At 44.7% G+C, this 26,629-nt stretch overlaps 1 protein-coding gene across 4 annotated transcripts in view; it reads right to left on the bottom strand.

The window, feature by feature from the left end:
• The window catches only part of pknox1.1 (pbx/knotted 1 homeobox 1.1), a 273,179-nt gene that overhangs the window by 40,739 nt on the left and 205,811 nt on the right, over positions 1–26,629 (bottom strand). For all 4 annotated transcript variants that reach the window (XM_059969035.1, XM_059969036.1, XM_059969037.1 and 1 more), the window contains one exon: positions 15,697–15,828. In XM_059969035.1, coding sequence (XP_059825018.1) covers positions 15,697–15,828 — 132 coding nt within the window. The remainder of the gene's footprint in view (positions 1–15,696; positions 15,829–26,629) is intronic.

The raw sequence follows: 26,629 nt of genomic DNA, 5'->3' as shown, positions 1-26,629 counted from the left end.
CATCACTAGTCACCAGCAGCCAACCAGAAAAGGCTCTCTTTATTCCCACTCTTTGCCTCCTGCCAATCAGTCACTGCTATATCCATGCTAGAACCTTTTCTCTAATACCATGAGCTCACAGCTTGTTAACCAGCTTCATGGGTGACAACTTGTCAAAGGCCTTCTATTTCTTCAAAGAATTCTAACAGATTTGTCAGCCAAGATTTTCTCTTGAGGAATTCAAACTGACTACGGCCTATTTTATCATGAGCCTCCAAGTATTCCAAAACCACATCATTAACAATTGATGCAATATCTTCCCAACCACTGAGGTCAGACTAACTGGCCTATTAATTTCCTTTCTTCTGCCTCTCTCCCTTCTTTAAGTGAGGAGTGACATTTGCAATTTTCCAGCCTTCCGGAACCATTCCAGAATCTAGTGATTCTTGAAAGATCATTACTAATACCTCCACAATCTCTTCGGCCACCTCTTTGAGAACCCTGGGTGCACACCATTTGGTCTAGGTGACTTACTTATCTTTAGACCTTTCATTTTACCAAGAACCTTCTCTCCAGTAATGGTAACCTTGCGGTACAAGTACCAAATTCCCTGAAGGTAGCAACACAGGTAGATAGGGTAGTAAGGATGGTATAAGACATAGTTGCCTTCTCTGGCTTTGAATATAAGAGATAGAACATCATGTTACAGTTGTACAAAATGTGGTTGAGGTCACACTCGGAGTATTATATTATAATATTATATATTATAAGATCTAGGAGCAGAATTAGGCCATTCAGCCCATCAAGTCTGCTCTGCCATTCCATCATGGCTGATTTATTATCCCTTTCAACCCCATTCTCTTTCCTTCTCCCATAACCTTTGACACTCTTACTAAACAAGAACCTAATCAAGGCCTGTCGGGAAGCGGCCTAGTCAAGGGAAGTGCCTGGTGTGAAAAGTGCTAGTCTTTGGCTCGAGAGATTCTGGCAGTTTTGGCAGTTGGTTTGTGCAATCAAGAATTGAATAGCTCAGACTCAGCAGAAAACAGCTGATTGGGCAATCGAGGTCAGGTGACCAAGCAGCTTACAAAGCTCAAGCAAATAAAAAGAGGGAGAGCTCTAGCAGAGTGGCCTGTTGTGAAAAGTGCTGGTGTTTGGCTTGAGAGTCTTTGGTGAGGAGGCTGAGAGAGGAGACTATGCCACAATTCCGGAGGGTGAAGACGTGCTTTGTGCATGATGTGGGAGGTCAGGGACACTGATGGTGCCACTGGCTGCTGCAGCTGTGGGAAGTGTGTCCAGATTCAGCTTCTGAAGGAGCATGTTACAACACTGAAGAAAGAACTAGATGACCTCAGGTTCATCTGTGAAAATGGGAGTTTTCTGGACAGGACCTACAGTGAGGTTGTTACACTGAGGATACTCGAAGAGAGAAGGGGGGTGATGATGAGGAAAGAAAGGATGCTTGAAGTACAGGAGACCCTGGGGGATGTACTGGGGGATGTACTTGTAAACAGGTTCACCCTCTTGGAAGCTGTCAGGACAGAAGACACTACCAGTTTGAGAGGTGGACAGGTCTGAGAGTTGAAAACTGGTGTAGAAGCAGAGCCAAGGAGTCAGTTGTCAGCAAGAGCTGTGGCAGTAGGGGACTCGCCATAGTAAGAGGTATGGAAAGGGATTTTTGCAGCAACAGGCGAGATTTAAGGAAGATGTGTTGCCTCCCTGGTGCTAGGATCCAGGACATCACGGACCGATTGCAGGGAATCCTCAAGGGTGAAGGTGAACAGCCGGAAGTGGTAGTGCATGTCAGCACAAATGATGTTGGTAATAAGAGGAAGGACATTCTGCAGCGGGACTTCAGAGAACTCAGAAGAAGGCTGAAAAGCAGGACTTCCAGGGTGGTTACCTCTGGTTTGCTTCCAGTTCCTCGTGCTGGAGAGGGCAGGAACAGGGAGATAATGGATTTGAATGTGTGGCTGAGGAACTGGTGCAGGAAGCAAGGATATACATTCTTGGATCACTGGGGTTTGTTTTGGGGTAGGGATGAATTGTACAAAAGGGACAGGTTGTACCTTAACAGACGGGGGACCAGCATTCTGACAGGCAGGTTTGCTACTGCAACATGGATGTGTTTAAACTAAGTAGTGGGGGGAAGGGGATTAACTGGAAATATAAAGATGGAGTCAAAGGGAAAGTGAAAATAGGAGAAGTTAAAAAGCACAACAGAATCAATGGAGCAGAAAGCTTAAGAAGAGATCATATAGAATGGCAAAGTGAAATAGGAAGTGATATGAAAGGTGAGGGCAGTAACAAATTAAAAGTATATATGAATGCATGAAGTATAAGGAAAGTATAAGTAGATGAGCTTGAGGATCAGTTGGAAATGAGCAAGTACGATGTTGTGGGGATAACAGACATGGCTTCAAGCGAACAGGGCCTAGGAAATGAATATTCAAGGGTATGCATCTTATCGAAAGGACAGACTGACTGGCAGAGGGGGTGGGGTGGCTCTGTTGGTGAGGAATGGTATTCAGTCCCTTGCGAGGGGAGACATAGAATCAGGGGATGTAGAGTCAGTATGGATAGAACTGAGAAATTAAGGGTAGAAACTCCCCAATGGGAGTTATCTACAGGCCCCAAACAGCAGTCTGGATGTAGGATGCAAGTTGAATGAAGAGTTAAAATTGGCACGTCACAAAGGTAATGATACAGTTGTCATGGGGGATTTCAACATGCAGGTAGACTGGGAGAATCAGAATGGTACTGGACCCCAAGAAAGGGAGTTTGTGGAGTGCCTCCGAGATGGATTCTTAGAACAGCTTGTACTGGAGCCTACCAAGGAGAAGGCAATTCTAGATTTAGTGTTGTGCAATGAACTGGATTTGATCAGGGACCTCGAGGTAAAGGAGCCATTAGGAGGTAGTGACCATAATATGATATGTTTTAACCTACAATTTGAGAAAGAGAAGGGAAAATTGGATGTGTTGTAGCAATGTGCTACACACAGTGCTGAAATAATGACACACAGTCAGTAAGTCGTTTCAAGACTAGTTTATTCAAACTTCGCGGTGCTGGCATTTAAATCCCTAGTGCCCGCCCTCTCCGGGCGGAAATGATGTCAGAGGTACATTACTAAAGTCTCCCCCCGCGCACTGGCTATTTGTGAGCCGGTTCGCCTGTGCAGAAAGTGGATCGCCACATAACCCCCCCCCAGAACCGGCGATACACCCCCCCAATGTCCACAGTCTGGATCAGCCTCTGTTTGGGAGGTCTGCCTCTGCGCCGCGGTGCCTGAACCTCGACCAGCTGCGTCATGTCCACATGGGCTGGTTTGAGTCAGTCCACTGTGAAAACCACCTCTTTCCCACCAACTTTTAGAACGTATGTGGACCTGTTGTTGATCACCTTGAACGGCCCTTCGTATGGCTGCTGTAGTGGCGCCTGGTGTCCGCCCCTTCGTACAAACACAAACTTGCAGTTTTACAGGTCTTTGGGTACATGGGTCGGGGTCCGTCTGTGCTGTGAAGTTGGTACGGGGGCCAGATTGTCGAGCCTTTCGCGTAGCCTGTCTAGGACTGCTGCGGGTTCTTCCTCTTGCCCCCTTGGGGTTGGTATGAACTCTCCCGGTACGGCCAGGGGTGCACTATACACCAACTCGGCCGACGAGGCGTGCAGATCCTCTTTGGGCACTGTACGAATTCCAAGCAGGACCCAGGGAAGCTTGTCCACCCAGTTAGGTCCTCTCAGGCGGGCCATGAGAGCCGACTTCAAGTGACGGTAGAAGCATTCCACCAGTCCGTTCAACTGTGGGTGGTAGGCAGTTCTGTGGTGCAGCTGCATTCCCAACAGGCTGGCCACAGCCGACCACAGGCTGGAGGTGAACTGGGCGCCTCTGTAGGAGGTAATGTGGGCCGGTACCCCGAAGTGTGCTACCCAGGTTGCGATCAGTGCTCGGGCTCAGGAATCGGCAGATGTGTCGGTGAGCGGGACTGCCTCTGGCCACCTCGTGAACTGGTCTACCATCGTTAGGAGGTACCGCGCTCCTCGGGACACTAGTAGGGGGCCCACAACATCCACATGAATGTGATCGAACCTCCGGTGGGCGGGTTCAAACTGCTGCGGCGGGGCTTTAGTGTGCTGCTGCACCTTGGCTGTTTGGCATTGTGCGCACGTTCTGGCCCATTCACTGACCTGCTTGTGAAGTCCGTGCCACTCGAACTTGCTGGAGACTAGCCGGATGGTTGTCCTGATAGATGGGTGTGCCAAACCGTGTATGGAGTCGAAAACCCGCCGCCTCCAGGCTGCCGGGACAATGGGGCAAGGTTGGCCGGTAGCCACGTTGCACAGGAAGGTCCTATCACCTGGGCCTATGCAAAAGTCATGCAGCTGCAAACCCAAGACTGCGGTCCCGTAGCTGGGCATCTCGTTGTCTGCCTGCTGCGCCTCCGCCAGTGCTGCATAGTCCACCCCCAGGGCCACGGCCTGGACAGCTGGTCTGGAGAGTGTGTCTGCCACGACGTTGTCCTTTCCCGAGACATGCTGGATGTCCGTCGTGTACTCCGAGATGTGGGACAGATGTCGCTGCTGGCGAGTCGACCAGGGATCGGACACCTTCGTGAACGTGAAGGTCAACGGTTTGTGGTCCGTGAACGCGGCGAACAGCCTGCCTTCTAAGAAGTACCTGAAATGCCAGATCACCAGGTATAGCACCAACAGCTCCCAGTCGAAAGCGCTGTACTTGAGTTCGGGTGGTCATAGGTGCTTGCTGAAGAACGCCAGGGGTTGCCAGCACCCTTTGATGAGCTGCTCCAGCACCCCACCGACTGCTGTGTTGGATGGGTCCACCGTGAGGGCGGTCGGAACGTCCGTTCTGGGGTGCACCAGCATTGCAGCATCTGCCAAGGCTTCCTTGGCTTTAACAAAAGCGGCCCCGGCCTCCTCGTCCCAAGTAATGTCCTTGCCTTTACCCGACATCAGGGTGTACAAAAGGTGCATGATACGGGCTGCTGAGGGGAGGAAACGGTGGTAGAAGTTCACCATACCAACGAACAACTGCAGGCCTTTGACCATGTTGGGCCGGGCAAAGTGGCGGATCGCGTCTACCTTGGCGGGCAGAGGTGTTGCCCCGTCTTTGGTAATCCTGTGCCCCAAGAAGTCGATGGTATCGAGACTGAACTGGCACTTGGCCGGGTTGATCGTGAGGCCGTATTCACTCAGTCCGGCGTAGAGTTGACGGAGGTGGGACAGATGCTCCTGGCGACTACTGCTGGCTATGAGGATGTCGTCCAAATAGATGAAAGCGAAGTCCAGGTCGCGTCCCACCATGTTCATTAACCGCTGGAACGTCTATGCGGCATTCTTTAGGCCGAACGGTATGCGGAGGAACTTGAAAAGGCTGAAAGGGGTGATGAGTGCCGTTTTAGGGACGTCGTCCAGAGGCATCGGGATTTGATGGTATCCCTGGATGAGGTCTACCTTGGAGAAGATCCGTGTGCCGTGCAGGTTTGCTGCAGTCCTGAATGTGCGGCACAGGGTAGCAGTCTGGTGTTGTAGCCTCGTTCAGCCTGTGGTAGTCGCCGCATGGTCTCCAGCCCCCTGTAGCTTTGGGCACCATGTGCAGGGGGGAGGCCCATGGGCTGTCAGATCCCCAATTCCTCCATCCTCTTGAACTCCTCTGCCAGGCGGAGCTTTTCTGGGGGAAGCCTTCGTGCGCAGGCATGGAGGGGTGGTCCCTGGGTCAGAATGTGGTGCTATACCCCGTGCCTGGGCATAGCTGCCGTGAACTGCGGTGCCAGAATCAATGGGCAGTCCGCCAGGATTCTGGTGAATTTGTTGTCCGACAGCGTGATGGAGTCCAAGTGTGGGGTCAGCAACTTGGCTTCACCCAGGGAGAACGTTTGGAAAGTCTCGGCATGTACCAGTCTTTTCCCTTGCAAGTCGACCAGCAGGCTGTGAGCTCGCAAGAAGTCCACCCCAGGAGTGGTTGGGCCACGGTGGCCAGTGTGAAGTCCCACGTGAACCAGCTAGCGCCGAACTGCAGCTGCACTGTGTGGGTGCCGTAGGTCCCTATCGTGCTGCCGTTTGCGGCCCTCAGGTTGGATCCTGGCTTCCTGTTGCGGGTGTCGTACCCCGTCGGGGGCAAGACACTGATCTCCGCTCCGGTGTCGACTGAGAAACGGCGTTCTGACCGTTTGTCCCAGACTTACAAGAGGCTGTCCTGGTGGCCAGCCACTATAGTCATTAGCGTCAGCTGGCCCTGACCCTTGCAGGTCAGGCTTTTGTGCCCCACCGCTGGTGGTAGAAACACCACTGTACACTGGCCTCCTCACTCCTGCCTGTGCGTGTGCGCCCCCCTGCCGGGCCTGGTCTGGTATTCCGACCGACGGACGCCACGCTCTCCCTCTTGGCTTTCCACAGCACGTCTGCCCGGGCTGCCACCTTCTGGGGGTTGCTGAAATCTGCATCGGCCAGCAGCAGATGTATGTCTTCGGGCAGTTGCTCCAGGAACGCTTGCTCGAACATGAGGCAGGGCTTGTGTCCGTCAGCCAGGGACAGGATCTTGTTCATCAATGCTGACGGCAGTCTGTCTCCCAAACCGTCCAGGTGAAGCAGGCGGGCACCCCACTCACGCCGTGAGAGGCCAAAGGTCCCAATGAGCAGCGCTTTGAATGCTTCATATTTGCCTTCTTCTGGGGGCGAATGTATGAAATCTGCAACCTGGGCAGCCGTCTGCTGGTCAAGGGTGCTCACCATGTGGTAGTAACGCGTGGAATCAGAGGCTTTCTGCCAAATCTGGAACTGGGCTTCTGCTTGCCTAAACCACACGCGTGGTCGCAGTGTCCAGAAAGTCGGCAGTTTTAGCAAAACTGCATGAACAGATGAAGAGTTGGTCATCTTTGGTCCAAATCCTGTTTGGACCGTCGGGGTCAGCAATGTAGCGATGTGCTACACACAGCGCTGAAATAATGACACGCAGTCAGTAAGTCATTTCGAGACTAGTTTATTCAAACTTCACGGTGCTGGCATTTAAATCCCTAGCACCCACCCTCTCCGGGCGGAAATGACGTTGGAGGTACGTTACTAAAGTCTCCCCCCGCGCGCTGGCTATTTGTGAGCCGGATCACCTGTGCAGAAAGTGGGTCGCCACAGCGTCAGTATTACAGTTGAACAAAGGGAACTTTGGAGCAATGAGGGAGGAGCTGGCCAAAGTTCAATGGAACAATACCCTACCAGGGAAGACAGTGGAACAACAATGGCAGGTATTTCTGGGAATAATACAGAAGGTGCAGGATCGGTTCATTCCAGAGGAACCAAGATCCTAAGGGGAGTAAGGAGCGGCCATGGCTGACGAAGGAAGTAAAGGACAGTATAAAAATAAAAGATAAGTATAACATAGCAAAGATGAGCGGGAAACCGGAGGACTGGGAAGCTTTTAAAGAGCAACAGAAGATAACAAAAGGCAATACGCTAAGAAAAAATGAGGTACGAAGGTAAACTAGCCAAGAATATAAAGGAGGATAGTAAAAGCTTCTTTAGGTATGTGAATAGCAAAAAATTAGTTAAGACCAAAATTGAGCCATTGAAGGCAAATGGGTGAATTTATTATGGGGAACAAGGAAATGGCAGAAGAGTTGAACAGGTACTTTGGATCTGTCTTCACTGGGGAAGACACAAACAATCTCCCAGATGTAATAGTGGCCAAAGGAACTAGGGTAAAGGCTGAACTGAAGGAAATTTATATTAGGCAAGAAACAGTGTTGGATAGACTGAGTCTGAAGGCTGTTAAGTCCCTGGGACCTGATGGTCTGCATTCCAGGGTACTTAAAGAGGTGGCTCTAGAAATCGTGGATGCATTGGTAATCATTTTCCAATGTTCTATAGATTCAGGAACAGTTCCTGCTGATTAGAGGGTGGCTAATGTTGTCCCACTTTTCAAGAAAGGAGGGAGAGAGAAAACAGGGAATTGTAGACCAGTTAGCCTGATGTCAGCGGTGGGAAAGATGCTGGAGTCACTTATAAAAGATGAAATTATGACACATTTGGATAGCAGTAGAAGGATCAGACTGAGTCAGCATGAATTTATGAAGGGGAAATCATGCTTGACTAAGCTTCTGGAGTTTTTTGAGCATGTAACTATGAAAATGGACAAGGGAGAGCCAGTGGATGTAGTGTACCTGGACTTTTAGAAAGCCTTTGATAAAGTCCCACATAGGAGATTAGTGGGCAAAATTAGGGCACATGGTATTGGGGGCAGAGTACTGACATGGACTGAAAATTGGCTGGCTGGCAGGAAACAGTAGGGATTAACAGGTCCCTTTCAGAATGGCAGGCTGTGACCAGTGGGGTACCACAAGGTTCAGTGCTGGGACTGCAGCTGTTTACAATATACATTAATGATTTAGATGAAGGGATTAAAAGTAACATTAGCAAATTTGCCGATGACACAAAGCTGGGTAGCAGTGTGAAATGTCAGGAGGATGTTATGAGAATGCAGGGTGACTTGGACAGGTTGGGTGAGTGGGCAAATGTATGGCAGATGCAGTTTAATGTGGATAAGTGTGACGTTATCCATTTTGGTGGAAAGAACAAGAAGGCAGATTACTATCTAAGAGTCAAGTTAGGAAAAGGGGAAGTACAACGAGATCTAGGTGTTCTTGTACATCAGTCAATGAAAGCAAATGTAACCCTTACCCACAGGCTGGTATATGTCTAGGGGAAAAAAGGAGATCCAGCCACTCTCCAACCCACCTCCCGTACACACAGATGCTGTGAGAATCGAGTTAATGCCTCGCGCCCGCCAACAGTATCAAACCCACAACAAATACTGTTATGAAATGCACTTTAAAGAGTTTACTAAAATTAAAAAATAGTAGGCAATACTATATATATATATACAAGGAAAAAAACAAAAGGCGCCAACTTATCAAAGTTCAGTCTGTTTAGTGCACTCGTTGGAGCTCAATCAACGAACCAATCGACCCATACGACCATCGCACCTGGGACCACCCCGGTGGTCTTACGAGCAGTCCAGCACATGTCCACCTTCCTCAGCGTCTTCCTCGGCCTCTCCCAAAAAACCCGCGAAAACCCCTCCCCCAAGTTCCCAGCATCACAAGACACAATGACATTCCCCATTGATTAACAAATGAATACAATTACCATATCAGCCATTCTAAAGTGAAACAACGGCTAGAGAAACACTTATCCGACAAAGAAACATTCCTACTTGTAACAAACCAAAGAGGCCATTTTGAGTAACATACCCAGGACATTGTACACAAGCATGCAGGTACAGCAGGCAGTGAAGAAAGCTGGCCTTTATAACAAGAGGAATTGAGTATAGGAGTAAAGAGGTCCTTCTGCAGCTGTACAGGGCCCGGGTGAGGCCCCACCTGGAGTACTGTGTGCAGTTTTGGTCTCCAAATTTGAGGAAGGACATTCTCGCTACTGAGGGAGTGCAGCGTAGGTTCACAAGGTTGTTTCCAGGAATGGCGGGACTGTCATATGTTGAAATATTGGAGCGACTGGGCTTGTATACACTGGAATTTAGAAGGATGAGAGGGGATCTGATTGAAACAGGTAAGATTATCAAGGGATTGGATACACTGGAGGCAGGAAGCATGTTTCTGCTGATGGGTGGGTCCAGAACTAGAGGCCATAGTTTAAGAATAAGGGGTAGGCCATTTAGAACAGAGATGCGGAAAAACAATTTTCACCCAGAGAGTGGTGGATATGTGGAATGCTCTGCCCCAGAAGGCAGTGGAGGCCAAGTCTCTGGATGCTTTCAAGAGAGTTAGATAGAGCTCTTAAAGATAGCGGTCAAGGGATATGGGGGGAGGGCAGGAACGGGGTACTGATGGTGTATGATCAGCCATGATCACAGTGAATGGCGGTGCTGGCTAGAAGGGCCGAATGGCCTACTCCTGCTCCTCCTGTCTATTGTCTATTAACCTCCATCTTTAATATACCCAATTACTTGACTTCCACAGCTGTCTGTGACAATGAATTCTACACATTCACTCTCCTTTGCTAAAGAAATTCCTCTCATTTCTGTTCTAAATGGATATCCCTCTATTCTGAAGCTGTGCTCTTTGTTCCTAAATTCACCCATTACAGGAAAAATCATCACCACATCCACATTATCTAGGCCTTTAATATTCAACAGGATTCAATAAGATCCCTCTTCATTAGCCACCAAATGCTACTCGTACATTAACACTTTCATTCTCAGAACCTCTGGACCTTCTGCAATGCCGGCTTAGCATTTCTTAGATAAGGCTCCCAAAACTGCTCAGGATACTCTGTGTGGACTGACCAATGCCTTATAAAGCCTCAGTATCACATCCTTGCTCTTATATTTTCATACTCTCAAAATGAATGCTAACATTGCATTTGCCACTGAATCAAACTGAAAATTGATCTTTAGGGAATCCTATACAAAGGTTCCTTAATTTCTTTGTACCTTTGATTTTGAATTTTTTCTTTGTTTAGAAAGTAGTGAAACCACCCGGTTTCGTTGGCTGCATCAGTCTAGGGAAGACAACCTTCTGGCCCCGCCAAACTCGTGAGATTGAGGCGTGCTTGATCCCACACCAATCCCTGGTTTGTGTGGATGCTGTGTCATTTGCTACCCTGTTACAAATTAATGCCACAAAATAACAGTACACTGCATATGATTAAAGGAATTGTATTTATGAATCTTAACTAAAGGGTTAGTAAAGAATAACAAAAAGAAAAGGGCCCATTCTAACTAAACAGTCAAATGTTCACAAGTTGGAGCTCATGTTGAACTTTTCTATTACTCACACGTGGGCCCTTGGTCAACATAAAAATACACACTACCTTCTGAATGTTGCTCTCAATCCATCATGAACAAATGGGTCTCCCACTGGATTGTATGTTGCTACTGGTTCTCCCCAGTGTCTTCTCTCGACAAAAGCCTCAAGACCAACCTTAGTGTCCCTCACCAGAGAAACTTCCCTTAATCAGACCATCCTAACTGGATGGCACACATTTCTCCTCAACTCTTATCTTCAACAGTAACCCAAACGTAAGCTGACAAACAAGCAGCTTGCACAGAACTGCCAAAATGAAATCATACAGCATAATTATTAAAAATATGAATGAGGGCATTACAGTAGTCTACGCCTTTCTTCCTTCTACCAAAGTACATGACCATACACTTTCCTGCACTATATTTCATCTGCCACTTTTTTGCCCATTCTCCTAATTTGTCCTAAGACTCCCTGCTTCCACAACACTACCTGCCCCTCCATCTATCTTCGTATCTTCCGCAAACTTGGTCACAAAACCATCAATTCCGTCAGCCAACCAAAAAAGCTAATCTTTATTCCCATTCCTTGCCTCCTGCAAGTCAGCCAATCTTCTATCCATGCTAGTATCTTTCTTGTAATACCATGGGGCTTTTATCTTGTTAAGCAGACTCATGTGTGGCACCTTGTAAAAGGCCTTTTTAAAATGCAAGTAAACAACATCCATAGGAATATAAAACACTACAGCACAGAAACAGGCCCTTTGGCCCTTCTTGACTGTGCCGAACCATTTTCCTGCCTAGTCCCACTGACCTGCACCTGGACCATATCCCTCCATACCCCTCCCATCCATGTACCTGTCCAAATTTATCTTAAATGTTAAAAGTAAGCCTGCATTTACCAGTTCATCTGGCAGCTCATTCCACACTCTCACCACTCTCTGTGTGAAGAAGCACCCCCTAATGTTCCCTTTAAACTTTTCCCCCTTCACCCTTAGCCCATGTCTTCTGGTTTTTTTTTCCCTAGGCTCAGTGGAAAAAGCCTGTTTGCATTCACTCTATTTATACCTGTCATAATTTTATGTACCTCTATCAAATCTCCTCTCATTCTCCTACGCTCCAGTGAATAAAGTCCTAGCCTATTCAACCTTTCTCTGTAACTCAGTTTCTCAAGTCCCGGCAACATCCTTGTAAACCTTCTCTGCACTCTTTCAACCTTATTAATTAGGTGTAATTCTGTAATTAGGTGACCAAAACTGCATACAATACTCCAAATTCAGTCTCACCAATGTCTTATACAACCTCACCATTACATTCCAACTCTTATACTCAATATTTTGATTTATAAAGGCCAATGTACCAAAAGCTCCCTCTACGACCCTATCTACTTGTGATGCCACTTTTAGGGAGTTATGTATCTGTACTCCCAGATCCCTCTGTTCTACTGCACCCCTCAGTGTCCTACCATTTACCTTGTATGTTCTACCTTGGTTTGTCCTTCCAAAGTGCAATACCTCACACTCGTCTGCATTAAACTCCATTTGCCATTTATCAGCCCATTTTTCCAGCTGGTCCAAATTCCTCTGCAAGCTTTGAAATCCTTCCTCAATGTCCACTACACCTCCAATCTTTGTATCATCAGCAAATTTGCTGCTCCAATTTACCACATTATCATCCAGTTCGTTGATATAGATGACAAATAACAATGGACCCAGCACTGATCCCTGTGGCACACCACTAGTCACAGGCCTCCACTCAGAGTAGCAATCCTCCACTACCACATTCTGGCTTCTCACATTGAGCCAATGTCTAATCCAATTTACTACCTCTCCATGTATACCTAGCGACTGAATCTTCCTAACGTCCTGTGCGGGACCTTGTCAAAGGCCTTACTGAAGTCCATGTAGACAACATCCACTGCCTTCCCTTCATCCACTTTCCTGGTAACCTCCTCGAAAAACTCCAACAGATTGGTTAAACATGACCTACCATGCACAAAGCCATGTTGACTCCTCCTAATAAGTCCCCGTCTATCCAAATACTTGTAGATCCTACCTCTTAGTACTCCTTCCAATAACTTGCCTACTACTGACGTCAAATTTACCGGCCTATAATTTCCCGGATTACTTTTAGAACCTTTTTTAAACAACGGAACTACATGAGCTATCCTCTGGCACCTCACCTGTAGATACCAACATTTTAAATATATCTGCCAGGGCCCCTGCAATTTCAACACTAGTCTCCTTCAAGGTCCGAGGGAATACCCTGTCAGGTCCTGTGGATTTATCTACTCTGATTTGCCTCAAGACAGCAAGCACCTCCTCCTCTTCAATCTGTATAGGTTCCATGACCTCACTTTTTGTTTGTCTTATTTCCATAGACTCCTTTCCTGTTTCCTTGGTAAATACAGACGCAAAAAAAAAACATTTCTTTTGGTTCCATACACAACCGACCACTCTGATCTTCAAGAGGACCAATTTTATCCCTTACTATCCTTTTGCTCTTAATATACCTGTAGAAGCTCTTTGGATTAACCTTCATCTTGACTGCCAAAGCAACCTCATGTCTGCTTTTAGCCCCCCTGATTTCTTTCTTAGGTATTGTTTTGCACTTTTTATACTCCTCAAGCATCTTATTTGCTTCCTGTTGCCTATACATGTTATACATCTCTCTCTTATTCTTTATCAAAGTTCCAATATCCCTCGAGAACCAAGGTTCCTTATTCTTATTAGTCCTTATTCTTTGCCTTCAATCCTGACAGGAACATACAAACTCTGCACTCTCAAAATTTCTCCTTTGAAGGCCTCCCACTTACCAATTACACCCTTGCCAGTGAACAACCTGTCCCAATCCACGCTTTTTAGATCCTTTCTCATTTCTTCAAATTTGGCCTTTTTCCAGTTTAGAACCTCAACCCAAGGAGCAGATCTATCTTCATCCATGATCAAGTTGAAACTAATGGTGTTATGATCACTGGGACCAAAGTGTTCCCCTACACACACTTCCGTCATCTGTCCTAACTCGTTTCCTAATAGGAGATCTAATATTGCATCCTCTCTAATCGGTACCTCTATATATTGATTTAGAAAACTTTCCTGGACACATTTTACAAACTCTAACCCGTCTAGACCCTTAACAGTATGGGAATTCCAATCAATATGTGGAAAATTAAAATCCCCTACTATCACAACTTTATGTTTCCTGCAGTTGTCTGCTATCTCTCTGCAGGTTTGCTCCTCCAATTCTCGCTGACTATTGGGTGGTCTATAATACAACCCCATTAATGTGTTCATACCTTTCCTGTTTCTCAGCACCACCCATATGGCATCGGTAGACAAGCCCTCTAATCTGTCCCGCCGAAGCACTGCTGTAATATTTTCCCTGACTAGCAAAGCCACGCCCCACCTTTCATCCCTCTGCCTCTATTGCGTCTGAAACATCTGAACCCTGGAACATTAAGCTGCCAGTCCTGCCCCTCCTGTAGCCGTTTCACTAATAGCTATAATGTCATAATTCCACTTGTCAATCCACGCTCTCAGCTCATCTGCCTTCCCTACAATACCCCTCGCATTGAAATAGACACACCTCAGAAGATTATTACTACCACACACAAACCTTCTATTTGTGACTTTGCATGAACTTTTAACATTTATTTTTACCCCGTTCCACTATCTGCTCTGTCACTCTGGTTCCCATCCCCCCTGCAAATCTAGTTTAAACCCTCCCCAATAGCACTAACAAACCTCCCTGCAAGGATATTGGTCCCCCTGTAGTTCAGGTGTAACCCACCTCTTTTGTACAGGTCCCACCTACCCCAGAAGAGGTCCCAATGATCCTGAAATCTGAAACCCTGCCGCCTACACCAGTTCCTCAGCCACGTGTTCATCCTCCAGAGCATCCTACTCTTACTGATGTTGTTTGTGTGCAGAATTGTTCACCACACTACAGGAAGGATGTGATTAAGCTAGAGAAGCTGCAAAAAACATGGTGCCTGCACTGGAGGGACTGAATTATAGTGAAAGATCAGATAGACTGGACCTGTTTCCCACGAGGTGTTGGAGGCTGAGAGGTGATATAGAGGGTGCAGATGAGATTTACCAGGACACTGCCTGAATTAGACAGCATGTCTCCTGAGGAAAGGTTGAGCATGCTAGGTCTTTACTCTTTAGTGCAAAGAGAATGATAGGTGATTTAATAGAGGTGTTCAAGATGATGAGGGGTATAGATTGAGTGTACAGCCAGCGCCTTTTTCCTGTGGCAGTAATAGCTTATACAGGGGGCATAATTGTACAAAGGTTTTGGCGGGGTAATGTCAGAGCTACATTCCTTACACAGAAAATAGTGTGAGTATGCAGAATGCACTGCCAGGAGTAGTGGTAGAAGTAAATATATTAGAGACATTTAAGAAATGCTTCGATAGACACATAGATGAAAGAAAAATGGAGGGTTATGGGTTTCGTAAGAGGGAAGAGTCAGAATAAACATCATGGGCAGAAGGACAAGTACTGTGCTGTACTGTTCTATCTTCTATGGTGTTTCACATTATATTCACAATTTGGATAAATGTAACTTTGCTTATCTGGGTAAATGTTTCCTACAGATTTTGTCAATAATATGGTTATGAAAAGAACTCCATAATGTAAAATTCAGGAATTTCTTTGTGCTAAATAGGTCAATACTCTGTGAAAGACGAAACACTCCACTTGTCAAATGTCAGATTCAATGCAAATTCCTGGTACAGCAGCGAAAGGTGATGCTAACGAGGATTGGATATGCAGTTGAAAACATTTAGCATATGAGCAGCTCCCTGATATCAGATGTGCCTAGAATTGGCAATGTAATCAATTCAACACAAAAAATAAAAAGGCAATTCTGTCTAAATGAGTGTAACAAATTGGAAACAGCCATCTGATTCAGCTGTCACCAAGCACACACCATGTAATACTCACCGCAATGTGCTGGAACAACCAGGACCTCATTATATTTGTAGCTTGCTTTGGCAACACTCCACGTTTACTTTTTGGAGAATTCTCACTGTCTTGATGCAAGACATTCACATCTTGATTTAGTTGCAGTTGAAGCTGTGGGAAAAAAAAAATGCATTGTTCGCCAAGGAACCTTCAATTTATAATGAAATCTGCACAAACCTGTGCATTTAAACAGACCCACATATTTAAACAAATACACGTATATTAAAAACAAGAGAAAATCTGCAGATGCTGGAAATCAGAGCAACAGATACAAACTTCTAGTAATGCTCCTCCTTCACCATTTCTCATCCCCTTGTTCCTCTCTCATGTTATCTCCTTGCCCACCCATTGCCTCCTTCTGGTGCTCCCACCTGCCTTATTTTCTTTCTTCCATGGCCTCTGTGTCTTTCACCAATAAACTTCCTGGCTCTTTGCTTCATCCCTCTCCTTCCAAGTTTCACCTATTGCCTGGCGTTTCTCTCTGCCCTGCTCCATCTTTCAAATCTTCTCCTCAGCTTTTTTTCTCCCGTCCTGCTGAAGGGTTTCAGCTCGAAACATCATCTGTACTCTTCTCCATAGATGCTGCCTGGCCTGCTGAGTTCCTCCAGCATTTTGGTGTGTTCAATGTATATTAAAGACCAGTTCTGAAGGGGTTCTTGCTTAACCAACTGCAAGGATGAACAGCAGATAACAATCCATGGGCATTTAAACATGAGATAACTATTCGGGACATTTAAATAGGAAATAAGACCATATGACATAGGGACAGAATTAGGACATCTGGCCCATCGAGTCTGCTCCGCCGTCCAATCATGGCTGATCCTTTTTTTAAAATCTCCTCCTCAACCCCAGTACCTGGCCTTCTCCCCTTAACCTTTGATGCCATGTCCAATCAAGAACCTATCAATCTCTTCCTTAAATACATCCAACGACCTAGTCTCTGCAGCTGCACGTGGCAACAAATTCCCCCAAGTCTGGCTAAAGAAATTTCTCCGCATCTCTGTTTTGAAAGGGTGACACACAAGATGTGGCTGTGCCCTCTTGTGCTAGACGCTCCCACCATGGGAGACATCTTTTCCACATCTACTCTGTCTAGGCCTTTCCACATTCGAAAGGTTTCAATGCGATCCTCCCTCATGCTTCTGAATTCCAGCAAGTACAGACCCAGAGCCATCAAATGTTCCTGGAACATTTTCATTCCTGGAACCCTTTCATTCCTGGAATCATCCTTGTGAACCTCCTCTGGACCCTCTCCAATGCCAGCACATCTCTTCTAAGATGAGGGGCCCAAAACTCTTCACAATACTCAAAGTGAGGCCTCAGCAGTGCCTTATAAAGCCTCAGCATTACATCCTTGCTCTTGTATTATTGACCTCTTGAAATGAATGTTAATATTGCATTTGCCTTTGTCACCACTGACTCAACCTGCAAGTTAACCTTCAGGGTGTTCTGCACAAGGACTCCCAAGTCCCTCTGCATCTCAGATTCCTGGATTTTCTCCCCATTTAGAAAATAATCCGCACATTTATTTCTACTACCAAAGTGCATGACCATGCATTTTCCAACATTGTATTTCATTTGCCACTTTCTTGACTATTTTCCTCATCAGCCTAAGTCCTTCTGTATCCTACCTGTTTCCTCAATACTCCATCACTCTTGTAACTATTCGGGGCATTTAGGAGTATACAATCCAAGGCATTTAAACAGGAGATAACTACCAGGGGTCATTTAAACAGTAGATAGCTCTCTGGGGCATTTAAACAGGAGATAACTATCCAGGGCATTTAAACAGGAGATAAAAATCTGGGACATTTAAGCTACATCCACACTAGACTGGATAATTTTGAAAATGCCTCTGTCCACATTGAAATGGAGATACCGGCGAATCTCCTGCTGCTGTGCATGCACAGGATACATCTACTGAAAACAAGCGACATGTTTGGTGTCGAATTTCGCTGTGAAAGTGCGAGCTGGTGTAGATACGGACTAGAAAAACTTAAAACGACGGACAGCTGTTGGCTCTCGTGCAGAAGAACTTAAAACTAAAAAAAACAATACTGGAGCGTACAGCAGCAACCGACAGGGAGTTCACGGACAGATTGATCCGGCTGACGACGAACATTGAAAAACTGACTAACTGTCGCATTAATAAAGCACCTTGTTAAATGTATAAAATATGTCTGCATCAGTGTTACCTTGTATTTCCATACAATGTTACATTAGGCTGTAACACATCTATTGTCTGAGAAGTACTTGCATAAATAGGTAAACCACCTTCATATGAGCAAGGACAGAAAACAGGGCAAACTGAGTACAGTATACTTACTTATTCAGTGAGTTATGGGTCAAAGTATTTGGGTGAGTACATTTCTAACTCTGCTGGCTGTCTCGTTGCCGTCTGTTCTGAAATTGTTAGGTTGTGTTCAAGAAAACAATGAAATAGCGTGCTGCCATCTGATAGCATTTTCAAAAATATCCACCTTGTAAAGTGTTTTTGAAAAGCTCCGGTTTCAGGAGAAGAAAACACTGTTTTAGTGTGAATGGAGGGTAAAAACAAAGAGAAAAAACTTTGGTTATGGATTTATCCGGCGTAGTGTGGATGTAGCCTTAGACAGGAGATAAAGATCCAGGGACATTTGAACGGGAGATAACTACTGGGGGCATTTAAACAGGAGATAATTACCTGGGGACATTTAAACAGGTGATAAAGATCCTGGGCATTTAAACAGGCAATAGACAATAGGTGCAGGAGTAGGCCATTCGACCCTTTGAGCCAGCACAGCCATTCAATGTGATCATGGCTGATAATCCACAATGTACCCTGTTCCTGCCTTCTCCCCATATCCCTCGACTCTGCCATCTTTAAGAGCTCTATTTAACCCTTTCTTGAAAGCATCCAGAGAATTGGCCTCCACTGCCTTCTGAGGCAGAGAATTCCATAGATCCACAACACTCTGGGTGAAAAGGTTTTTCTTGAACTCCGTTCTAAATGGCCTACCCCTTATTCTTAAACTGTGACCGCTGGTTCTGGACTCCTCCAACATTGGGAACATGTTTCCTGCCTCTAGCATGTCCAATCCCTTAATAATCTTATATGTTTCAATCAGATCCCCTCTGATCCTTCTAAATTCCACTGTATACAAGCCCAGTCACTCCAATCTTTCAACATATGACAGTCCCACCATCCCGGGAAACAACCTTGTGAACCTATGCTGCACTCCCTCAATAGCAAGAATGTCCTTCCTCAGACTTGGAGACCAAATCTGAACACAATACTCCGGGTGTCATCTCATCAGGGTCATGTACAACTGCAGAAGGACCTCTTTGCTCCAATACTCAACTCCCCTTGTTATGAAGGCCAGCATGCCATTATCTTTCTTCACCGCCTGGTGTACCTGCATGCTTACTTTCAGTGACTGATGAACAAGGACACCTAGATCTTGTTGTACTTCCCCTTTTCCTAACTTGACTCCATTTAGATAGTAATCTGCCTTCCTGTTCTTTCCACCAAAGTGGATAACCTCACATTTATCCACATTAAACTGCATCTGCCATACATTTGCCCACTCACCCAACCTGTCCAAGTCACCCTGCATTCTCCTAACATCCTCCTCATATTTCACACTGCCACCCAGCTTTGTGTCATCTGCAAATTTGCTAATGTTACTTTTAATCCCTTCATCTAAATCATTAATGTATATTGTAAATAGCTGCGGTCCCAGCACCGAGCCTTGCACTAGTCACTGCCTGCCATTCTGAAAAGGACCCGCTAATTCCTACTCTTTGTTTCCTGTCTGCCAACCAATTTTCTATGCATGTCAATACCCTACCCCCAATTGTTATGGTCCAGTCCGGAGCCCGCATTCTGGTTCTTGATCCGGTCCACGGACTCCAGACTCTTTTGACCGTCCCTCAGTTCGCCTTGAGCTCAAATAGTCACACCTGAGGATCATCTTGGCTTGTTTGGGCTCAAGGAGGTACACCTGATGCCTATCGGTTGGTGGTGTATATAAGGGACTCTGGGACTGAGAATAGTTGGGGGTTATCCTGTTCATCCTGACTTGGAGTACCCACTGTTATAGACAAGTTCTACGAGTGAGTCTGGAAGTCACCCTGGACCAAGCTCCCTTCCTATCCCTTACCTCCGTCAGGTAAGCCAGGCTGGGCTCCCGTTGCCCGGCGGGGGACTCTGCCCCTTCCTATCCCTTGCCTCCATTGGGTAAGCCAGGCCGGACTGCCGTTGCCCAGCGGAGGGCTCTGACCCTTCTTATCCCTTACCTCCATCAGGTAAGCCAGGCCAGATTGCTATTGCCCGGCGGAGGGCTCTGCCCCTTTTGATCCCTCGCCTCCTACGGGTTGTGCCCCACAACCTGCCCAGGCCCCTGTGTCCTGCTTGGGAGGTCCGGGCCCTGCCCAGGAGTTCTGTGGCCCACCCAGGGGCTATCCTCCCAGCATTCCTAGTTCCAGGAACCCAACCTCGAGACCCCAGCCTCAAGTCTAGCTCCAAGACCATCTCTGAGCTTCAAGACCATCTTTGAATTCCAGGATCCTCCTCTGAACTCCAGGATCCTCTCTGAACCTCAGGATCACCTTGAACGCCACATCCTTCACGCACGCCATGGTCTCCACATCTTGTTCTATCGTTTAGCTGTTCCCGTCCTGCCCCTAGTACTTCAGTGCCTGCATCCTTCATTTGGGTCCTGTCTCATGTCCCCTTATGACACCAATACCATATGCTCTAACTTTGCCCACTGATCTCCTATGTGGGATCTTATCAAAGGTTTTCTTAAAGTCCAGGCACACTACATCCACTGGCTCTCTCTTGTCCATTTTCATAGTTACATCCTCAAAAAATTCCAGAAGATTAGTCAAGCACGATTTTCCCTTTGTAAATCCATGCTGACTCGGACCGATCCTGTTACTGCTATCCAAATGTGCCACTATTTCAACTTTATAATTTATTCCAGCATCTTCCCTGATGTCAGGCTAACTGGTCTATAATTCCCTGTTTTCTCCCTCCTTTCTTAAAAAGTGGGATAACATTAGCTACCCTCCAATCCTCAGGAACTGATCCTGAATCTATAGAACACTGGAAAATGATTACCAATGTGTCCACGATTTCTAGGGCCACCTCCTTAAGTTCCCTGGGATGCAGACCGTCAGGCCCTGGGGATTTATCAGCCTTCAGTCCTATCAGTCTACCCAACACCATTTTCTGCCTAATGTGAATTTAATTCAGTTCCCCTGTTACCCTTGGTCCTCTGGCCACTATTATATCAGGGAGATTGTCTGTGTCTTTCCTAGTGAAGACAGATCCAAAGTACCTGTTCAACTCGTCTGCCATTTCCTTGTTCCCCATAATAAATTCACCCGTTTCTGCTTTCAAGGGCCCAACTTTGGTCTTAACTAATTTTTTCCTCTTCACATACCTAAAGAAGCTTTTACTATCCTCCTTTATATCCTTGGTTAGCTTACCTTCGTACCTCATCTTTTCTCCCCATATTTCCTTTTTAACAATATAACAATTACAAATAGTTATCTTCTATTGCTCTTTAAAAGTTTCCCAATCCTCTGCCTTCCCACTCATATTTGCTATGTTATATTTTTTCTCTTTTATTTTTATACTGTCCTTGACTTCCTTTGTCAGCCACGGTCGCCCCCTACTCCTCTTGGAATCTTTCTTCCTCTTTGGAATGAACTGATCCTGAATTTTCTGTATTATTCCCAGAAATACCTGCCATTGTTGTTCCACTGTCACCCCTGCTAGGATATCCTTCCAGTCAACTTTGGCTAGTTCCTCCCTCATGGCACCATAATCCCCTTTGTTCAACTGTAATACTGACATTTCTGATTTTCCTTTCTCCCTCTCAAACTGTACATAACAATCTGGGGCATTTAAACAGTAGATAACTATATGGGGCATTTAAACAGGAGATAACAATCCGGGGACATTAAAACATGAGATAACAGAGAGTCTCTTCTGGGCAGCTCATAGAGTAAGATGTGTGTTGGCGTTACTCCTCTCTTTTACAACCTACCTTCCACTGCTACTTTTGTTTAAACTTTGAAGATTTGTTACTTTTAATGAAGGACTTACGATTTAATTACGATGGCTGGAACCCAAACTGGATTCGAATTAAGAGATCGCAAAATTCTTTCTGAAACTGAACAAACAAAGGAGGCAGAGGAAGTCTCTACATGCGTAAGAATGTTTTCTTTGATGTAAGATATTCAGACCAAGACAGGAAAGATGGACTCTGAAATTGATAAACTGACGAATGCTAATGAAAAGCTTGAAAAAACCATCTAAACTGTCCAGGAATCTTTGAGGAATCTGGAATCTTAATATCAAACGCTTAAAAAGGGCACTAACAGAATCGGAAGACAACAGGAGACAATGCATCAAGTGATTAAAGAAGAAGAATTAAAAATTTCTACAATGGAAAAGAAAATTGTTCAGGTTTCTTCAGAATGATCGAGAATTAAGAAGAAAACGATTGATCTGGAAAGCAGAAGTCACAGAATGTATTTACGCATACTGGGTTTGCCTGAAAACATGGAAACCAGTGAGTCATTAAAGTTTTTTACTAATATGCTATTCTCACTTTTTATTGAGATACTCAAAACTTCTCCGCTAATAGATAGAACTCACTGAATCCCCTGCCCAAAGCCTTTGGTTAAGATGAAGCTGTGCCCGGTGATTTTATGTCTGCATTACTTTGCTACTAAAGAAGCAATTTTTCGAGATGCTAGGAAGCAGGGGAAGCTAATTTATAATGGAGTAGAGTTTCATATAGTTGAAGATTTTGCTCCTGAGGTTTATGCAGAAAGAATTAAATATCAGGAAGTGATGGCTGAACTTTATAAGAACTGTCGTCCCTCTTTGTATGATCCAGCTCATTTGATCATTTGATCATTTTTCCACCTAATGCTCGTCCAAAATGGCTTGACTCCCCAGAGGAGGCTTGGAAATTTATGAAGGAGCTTAAGACTGTCATGCAAGCAACTCCAACACTTAATCCTTAGCTGAAAGTTGTTTGTAGCTGAATCGTTTAAAGTTCATCTATGTTCTATGTCGGCCCAGACATTGTTTTGACTGTTTTATTTTTTTCTTTAGGATTTGTAAGAATTTAACACCAGTCGTAACATATTATTTGGCTGGATCTATCTTTTTTGAATATATGCTCAATTTTTATTAAATGAATTTAAGACGGCCACTATTAACTACGTTCTAACCTCTGTTAGACAAAGTATCAAAATGCTTGGAATTTCTCTTTTTTTCACGTATCTGATGTTGTGTCTTTCGTCAGTGGTGTCAGTATATAACTTCTTAAAAAAAAAAGAGTCTGCCTATTAGACAAAGGGTTTAGGGTGTTTAGTTTAGTATGCTGTCTGCCTATTGGATGTTTTATTTTTGGGCTTTGGGGTTATTAGTTTATGCTTTTTCGACTGGGTAGTCCTGAGAGGTTTTCCTGTCAATCATGTTGCATTTTTTTCTCTCTGGTTGAATCCATAATTTGTTCTTCCCTTAGGTTTGGTTTGTGTTGGCACATTAATTTATTTTTTAAAACCTTAAATTAAAGCATTATTATGGATGTTAATAAAATTAATATAATTTCTTGGAACCTGAATGGCTTGAACCAACCTATTAAGCGTAAGAAGATCTTTAAGAAATTTAAAACACTTCAAGATGATACTACTTTTGCGCAAGAGACCCATATCCATAGGGAGGATGAAAACATTTTTTTAAATCTTGGAGGGGCTTTCAGTTTCACTGTTCAATAGCAACTAAAATTAGAGGGGTATCTATTCATTATTAATTTAAAAATCTCTTTTGTACATTTTAATGCTGTCACTGATTCAATTGTAGGATACTTACCGTAAATTCCAGACTATAAGCCGCTACTTTTTTCCCACACTTTGAACAGTGCGGCAACACTGCGGCCTATACTACGGTGCGGCTAATGCATGTTTTTTTTTTCATGCCGCCAAAAACATTTTGGCTCGTAACAGTAGCCCAATAAAATTGATGAGTAGTTCACAGAGGTCCAACGAAATTGTATGATAAATCAAGCGCACTTTCACAATTAAATTATTGTAAATCAGTCATTTGTACTCACCCTCATCAACATGGAAAACACTCGAAGAAAAGCATATGATGCAGCTTTTAAGTTAAAGACGATCAATCTGGCGGTTGAAGAAGGAAATTGAGCTGCTGCACATAATCTTGGCATAAATAAATCGATGTTGAGACGGTGGAGACGCCAGCGTGAAGAACTGAGTCGATGCAAAAAGACGACAAAAGCTTTCAGAGGTAATCATAGCAGATGGCCCGAACTTGAAAACTTTCTTGAAGACTGGGTTACCACACAGGGAGCAGGCAGCCGCGGTGTTTCCACCGTGCAGATCAGACTGAAGGCTAAAGCAATCACCACCAAAATGAAAATCGAAGATTTTAGAGGTGGGCCATCGTGGTGTTTTAGATTTATGAGATGAAAAGGCCTGTCCGTCAGGGTACGCACGACTCTGTGTCAGCAGCTCCCTCCCGACCACGAGGAAAAATTTGCTAACTTCCGCACATTCACTCAAACAAAGATAGCGGAGAATTCCTTTGGGCCAGATGATATCATAAATATGGATGAAGTACCTTTGACGTTTGACCTGCCTCTCACTCGGACTGTTAATAAAAAAGGTGACTCGTCCATCACACTGAAAACAAGTGGCCATGAGAGAATGCATTTTACTTGTGTTCTGAGCTGCACAGCATCCAGACTAAAGCTTCCACTGATGGTGATTTTTTAAGCGGCTGACAATGAAAGTTCAGTGAAAGCTGCCATCAAGAGTACAAACTCAATTCCAGCTGTGATTCCTGGGGGCACCACGAAGTATTTGCAGCCACTGGACATCAGCGTGAACCGGGCATTTAAAGTGGCACTGCGCGTTGAGTGGGAGGCTTGGATGACGAGCGGTGAGAAATCCTTTACCAAAACAGGACGCATGCGAAGAGCATCTTTAACTCAAGTCTGCCAGTGGATCCTAAATGCGTGGAGCGGTGTCACAATTTCCACCATCACCACCGGGTTTCGAAAGGCTGGACTGCTGCATGATGAAGAGGACCGCGTGCGCTCAAGTGAGAGCGACAACGAAGAGACTGAAGTGAGTGACGAGATCCTTAGGTTTTATTCAATTCGGACACTGAAGGACTTTGATGGTTTTAGTGCGCAGGAGGAAGATGAAGAAGGCGATCAATAACTTTTCCTGGTAGGCTGCAGTATATATATTTTTTTTACCAGTCGTTAGGAGATATTGGAATGTTGTTCGTGCACTGTTCAGTAAAAAAGTATACGCAACGTAATTTGTGTGTTACTGATACGTATGTATATTTAAAAGTAGCTGTGTTACAGGCACTGTTCGAAAAAAAGCATTTGCAATATATATTTGTTTATGTTACCATACGGATTTAATTAAAAGTTAAAAAATCCTCACGTGTAATATCTTTCTGTGTAAATATGTCATATTACAACGTGGGACACCTGCAGCTTAAAATCCGGTGCGGCTTGTACAAGTACAAAATTGATTTTCTTTCTAAAATTAGAGCGTGCAGCTTTTAATCAGGTGCGCTCTGCAGTCCGGAATCTACGGTAATTGTTACTGGCTTGTTATGTGGTCAAAAGGTGGCTTTGGTGTGTGTGTGTGTGTGTGTGTGTGTGTGTGTGTGTGTGTGTGTGTGTGTGTGTGTGTGTGTGTGTGTGTGTGTGTGTGTGTGTGTGTGTGTGTGTGTGTGTGTGTGTGTGTGTGTGTGTGTGTGTGTACCTAACGTAGATAGCCCTGAATTTTTTAAGAGGTTATTTTCTGCACTGCCGAATTTAAATTAATATAAGTTGATTATGGGCGGTGACTTTAACTATTGTCCTAATCCTTTGATTGACAGGTCATCAACCAATCCATGGCTTCCTAATAAGGATGCATCCTGTATTAATTCCTTTTTAACTAGAATATGGTTTGGTTGATATTTGGAGATTTCTCCATCCTAAAGATAAGGAGTTTTCTTTTTTTTACATGTACATCATAAATATTCAAGAATTGATTATTTTCTGATGGATATGCGATTGGTGTCTTCTGTTGCTGATTGTGTGTATGACGCTAATGCGTTGTTGGATCATGCGCCCACAAAACTAATACTGAAGTTCCCTGATAATATACAGAATGCATCTCAGTGGAGATTTAATGCTACACTGCTCCATGATTCAGCATTTGTAAGTTTTATTAAAGAGCAAATCTCTTTAATTTTTGAATTAAATACAACTGAGGGAATGACAAATTTGGTTATTTGGGATGTGATGAAAGCTCTTCTTAGGGGACAGATAATTTCATATTCAGCAGCTTTAAGAAGGAAAACTGAAGCGGAGCTTTTAGTGATTACTAACAGGATTAAAGAAATACATAAAGTTTATTCAGTATCACCTACTGAAGATTTATATAAGGAAAGGATGAAACTTCAAACACAGCATGATCTGCTTTTGACTTATCCCATTGAGTAGCGACTTTTGAAATCTAAAAGTCAATTTAAAATACATGGAGATACGTCAGGTAAATAGTTGGCTGCTCAACTTAAAGCAACTATGGCTGGAAGGTAGATTTTGAAAATAGGAAGAACTGATAGAACTGAAAAATCAGATTGTCAGGAAATTAATAAGGTATTTTTGGATTTCTACTCTAACCTTTATAAATCAGATTTTCCAGACAACACTACTTTTATGAATAAATTTCTGCGAAGATTGAATATACCCACAATTTCTATTCAAAATATGAATACATTAGATGCACTTATTAATCAAGAGGAAATAGCAAGGGCTATATCCTCTTTTCAATCAGGTAAAGCTCCAGGACCGGATGGATTTAAGGTAGAATT

This window comes from Hypanus sabinus, chromosome 4, assembly GCF_030144855.1.
Source record: "Hypanus sabinus isolate sHypSab1 chromosome 4, sHypSab1.hap1, whole genome shotgun sequence".
In the NCBI taxonomy this organism is placed as follows: Eukaryota; Metazoa; Chordata; class Chondrichthyes; order Myliobatiformes; family Dasyatidae; genus Hypanus; species Hypanus sabinus.
The sequence above is the reverse complement of the archived record's forward strand: the minus strand, read 5'-3'. Positions and strand labels throughout refer to the sequence as shown.